Genomic DNA, 3,654 nt, shown 5'->3' with positions numbered 1-3,654 from the left:
TAATTACCCTTTGAGGGGCAGATGCAGAAGGCCAAGAAAAACTGACTTTAACTCGCAACAAGGACATCTTCCAGAAGAACATTGCAACCGATAAATTGAAATGCTAATAAGTTACCACTTTTACATGGAGTTAAATACAGAACCCACAAATAACCCTGTCTTGCTGTATATACATAATTCATAAATGAATAATACTCCTGCCACATATACTCTCCTGAGATCCCTCTCTTTATCAATAGGTGATCCTGTACAGCATAATTCCATCATTTATTGAACATTTCATGCCTCGTTGCAATGTGGTATCTGAAAATTTTGCTTGATAGAGGTACCCTCTTAAATGATAGGGATAGAGGAAAAGATGATTGTCAATGCAATCCCCCAAGGCTGCTTTCTGGCAAAATCATATATTGAAGATGTCATTACACTCATGCTTGGCACGACGTTACCAATAGTCTTGGCATGAGCAGCTTCCATCCTCAAAATAATGAAATCTATTTGAATCTCTCACTATTATTTTTCTTTGAACAATCTTTGATATATATTTCATGGCGGTGTGACAATCTACGCAAGTTCTTAAATTTTTATAAACCTTGATAGGAGTTCCTGGAGGGGTTGAAATGATTCCAAAGGCAACGGCAAGCTTCTCACTGTGGTAAACAAGGTTTTGCTCTTTCTGCTCCTCCTCCACATCCCGTAGCACAAAGTTTGTGTCCGGAATATAGCCTTTCTCCTTCATTTTCTTTGAGATTTCTCCTAGGAATGCATGAATATCACATATTTTGGAGTGGGATGTATCTCCTACCTGGAAGACATGCACCTGTCTCTTGATCTCAGTCCAGCTCTTACCCGGCTTCTTCACTATTCCCCTACTTTCCATAGTCTTTCTAACCTTGGCTTCCTCAGTCCACAGACCGGCATTAGCGTAAATATTAGCTAAAGTGATGTACGTAGCTGGGTCCTCTGGCTCTATCTCGAATAATGCATTTGCTGCCCTTTCAGCCAATTCAAGGTTTCCATGTATTCTACATCCTCCAAGTAAGGCTGCCCAAAGGAACTTATCAGGTTTTATTGGCATTTTATCAATGATATCCTCTGCCTCTTTAAACCGTCCAGATCGTGCCAATAAATCAATAACACATGCATAATGATCTGCAGTATGCATCAACCCATGCTTCTCCTTTATTGAATGGAAATATTTTAAACCCTTGTCCACTAACCCAGCATGAGTACAAGCAGAAAGAACCCCAACAAAGACAACTTGATCGGGCTTAGTACCCGATCGAAGCGATAATTCAAATAACCGAAGAGCTTCGTCTGGTTGACCATTCTGAGCATAACCAGCAATAAGAGAAGTCCATGATACCAAACCTGGCCGAGGCATTTGGTTGAACACCCTTCTGGCATTTTCAATATTCCCACACTTTGAGTACAAATGAACAAGTGCACTCACGGCATACGAACACGGGTCACACCCTATTCGGACCATGTAACTGTGAACCTCCTTTCCTAAGTGTTCAACGGCATGGCCAGCACATGCATTTAAAACTCCAGCAAATGTATACTCATTTGGCCTAATGCCTGACCCCATCAACTCTCTGAATAAGGAAAATCCCTCTTCCTTTCTTCCATCTTCAAAACATCTATGAATCATGGTAGTCCATGAAACTACATCTTTGTTTGCCATCTTATAAAAGATACCCCTAGCTTCATTCAAGCTCCCACATTTGCCATACAAATCCAAAAGTGCACTCCAAACTACCTCGTCCGAGTCCAAACCAGTTCGTGTCAAGTAGCCATGAATCTCCTTCCCAAGACGCAAACACAGAATCGCAGCTGAAGCAGCCAGAGCACTGGACAAGGTGAACTTATTCGAATTCGAACTCTCGTGATTCTGCATGCTTCTAAACAACTCCAGAGCTTCCCAAGGACAACCATGCCTGACATAACCAGATATTACAGCATTCCAGGAGAAGTTATCTCTTTGGGGCATTTCATCAAACAGTTTTCTAGCTTGATGAAGGCGTCCAATTTTGGCATACCCAGCAATCATGGTGTTCCAAGAGCACAAATCCCTGTGAATCATTTCATCAAACAGCNATTTTGGCATACCCAGCAATCATGGTGTTCCAAGAGCACAAATCCCTGTGAATCATTTCATCAAACAGCTTCTGGGCATCACCGAGGCTGCCACATTTGGAATACAAATCAAGCAAACGATTTGAGATGGAGATCCCAGGAACAAACTCGGAAGCTTTGGTGTGAGCATGGACCATTTTACCCTCTTGGAGAGCTCGATGGCGAACGCAAGCGGCAATGAGGGTGGAGTAAATGCGAGGGGAGGGTCGATGAATTTGGTGGAGCAACTCAATGGCTTCGTTGAGACGGTTTTGTTGACACAAAACATCGATGGCCTCTTCGAGTTTGTTACCATCGCAACGTTCATTGAATCGAGACTGAGTAAGACTCTGACTTTTCAGGAATGAAAAGCTCCTCTTGAAATTTCTGAACTTGTGCATCCCTCTTTCCTCAACACCATAACAAATTGATCTTACCAATTTCTTCAGTAGTTTAGTTAGTAGCTCTGTTACCGCTCGCAGCGCTTTCAACAGAGACGAAGTAGACGAACCGTGCAGTAGCAAGGAGAGGGACGCGGGTGAGGTGACCGAGAGAAGAAGCACTGAAGAAGCATTGAAGATTGAAGAATAAATCAATAAAATTTTTAAAAATAAAACTCACGAAGCACTGATGCAAGCAAGCAGTGGCTAGTGAGGGAGGAGCAGAGGAGTGGTTACCGTAGAGGTGAGCAACGGCGACGTCAGCAGAGGCCCCAGACAGAAGACGCGAGCCGACAAGATGAGCGACGGCGATGTGTCCGACCAGAGATTCCACGGCGAGGAGAAGAGGGTGAGTGGCAGCTGGTGGTGGCTGGCTGATGAGTGTGACAAGTTTGAATCGTGGGGAGGTTCGATTACGGTCAAGAGAAACTGTTTTGTTTTTTTTTTTAAATTAAAACGACGTAGTTTAGGGATTTAATCCTGAACCAGATAACTCTCAAAATCCGGACCGGTTTATGCAGTTCACCGATTAATTGTCAGTTCAACCAGACAACCCTAAAAAACGAGACTGATTTATACAGGTCAATCGATTAACTGTCAGTTCAATTGATTTTTTTTTTATTTTTTGAAAGGTGGTTTTTTAGGTAAATCAAATCGATTAAAAAATTGATTTTCGATTAATCTAGTTGAATCAACCGATCTAATTCAATTTTTCATAACCATGATTTTTTATCCGATGAAATAAAATTTAAATAAATCAGGTTAAATAATACTAAAACTTGAGATAGACAAGAAGATAAAAACAAAGAATTATTTAATTGTGTATATTTTTTATACATTATATAAAGAACAATACACTTATTTATACAAAATTGACTATAAATACAAAATAATTAAAACAATAAAATTTTTTAAGTAATTTCATTAATTGTCAGAAGATAAGTTAGCATAATTAACTTTGGTTTTAGAAGAAATATGAATAAGTTGTGAATGTAACAAAATGAAAAAAAAGGTGTGATAAAGAAATTTATTCTATTTATATAGTTGAATTTATTTTCTTATAGACTGGTGTAATTTTTTTTTTTTGGTGTTGTCATGG

The 3,654-nt window shown here is 39.9% G+C and overlaps 1 protein-coding gene across 2 annotated transcripts; it reads right to left on the bottom strand.

Moving 5' to 3' along the window:
• Nucleotides 1–68: 68 nt before the first annotated feature.
• LOC107624660 (pentatricopeptide repeat-containing protein At4g37170-like) lies at nt 69–3,035 on the bottom strand. 2 transcript variants are annotated; one of them, XM_021115100.1, is made up of 3 exons: nt 2,793–3,035; nt 2,110–2,677; nt 69–2,039 (listed from the first exon to the last, which is right to left on the bottom strand). In XM_021115100.1, the coding sequence occupies exons 2-3, from the start codon at nt 2,514–2,516 to the stop codon at nt 443–445; spliced, it is 2,004 nt and encodes a 667-aa protein (XP_020970759.1). In that variant the 5' UTR covers nt 2,517–2,677; nt 2,793–3,035; the 3' UTR covers nt 69–442. The 2 variants fall into 2 exon arrangements, with proteins under 2 accessions (XP_020970759.1, XP_020970760.1); XM_021115101.1 differs by having other exon boundaries at nt 69–2,051; nt 2,122–2,677.
• Between the last annotated feature and the right edge of the window lie 619 nt (nt 3,036–3,654).

The sequence above is a fragment of the Arachis ipaensis genome, unplaced genomic scaffold (genome assembly GCF_000816755.2).
Source record: "Arachis ipaensis cultivar K30076 unplaced genomic scaffold, Araip1.1 Aipa1002, whole genome shotgun sequence".
Lineage (NCBI taxonomy): Eukaryota > Viridiplantae > Streptophyta > Magnoliopsida > Fabales > Fabaceae > Arachis > Arachis ipaensis.
The sequence above is the reverse complement of the archived record's forward strand: the minus strand, read 5'-3'. Positions and strand labels throughout refer to the sequence as shown.

Coding starts and splice junctions, on each gene's coding strand:
- LOC107624660 (XM_021115100.1), bottom strand. CDS start 2,516: ATGCACAAGTTCAGAAATTTCAAGAGGAGCTTTTCATTCCTGAAAAGT. Junction 2,040..2,109: donor TGGAACACCATGATTGCTGG/GTATGCCAAAAT, acceptor CATGATTGCTGG/GTATGCCAAAATTGGACGCC.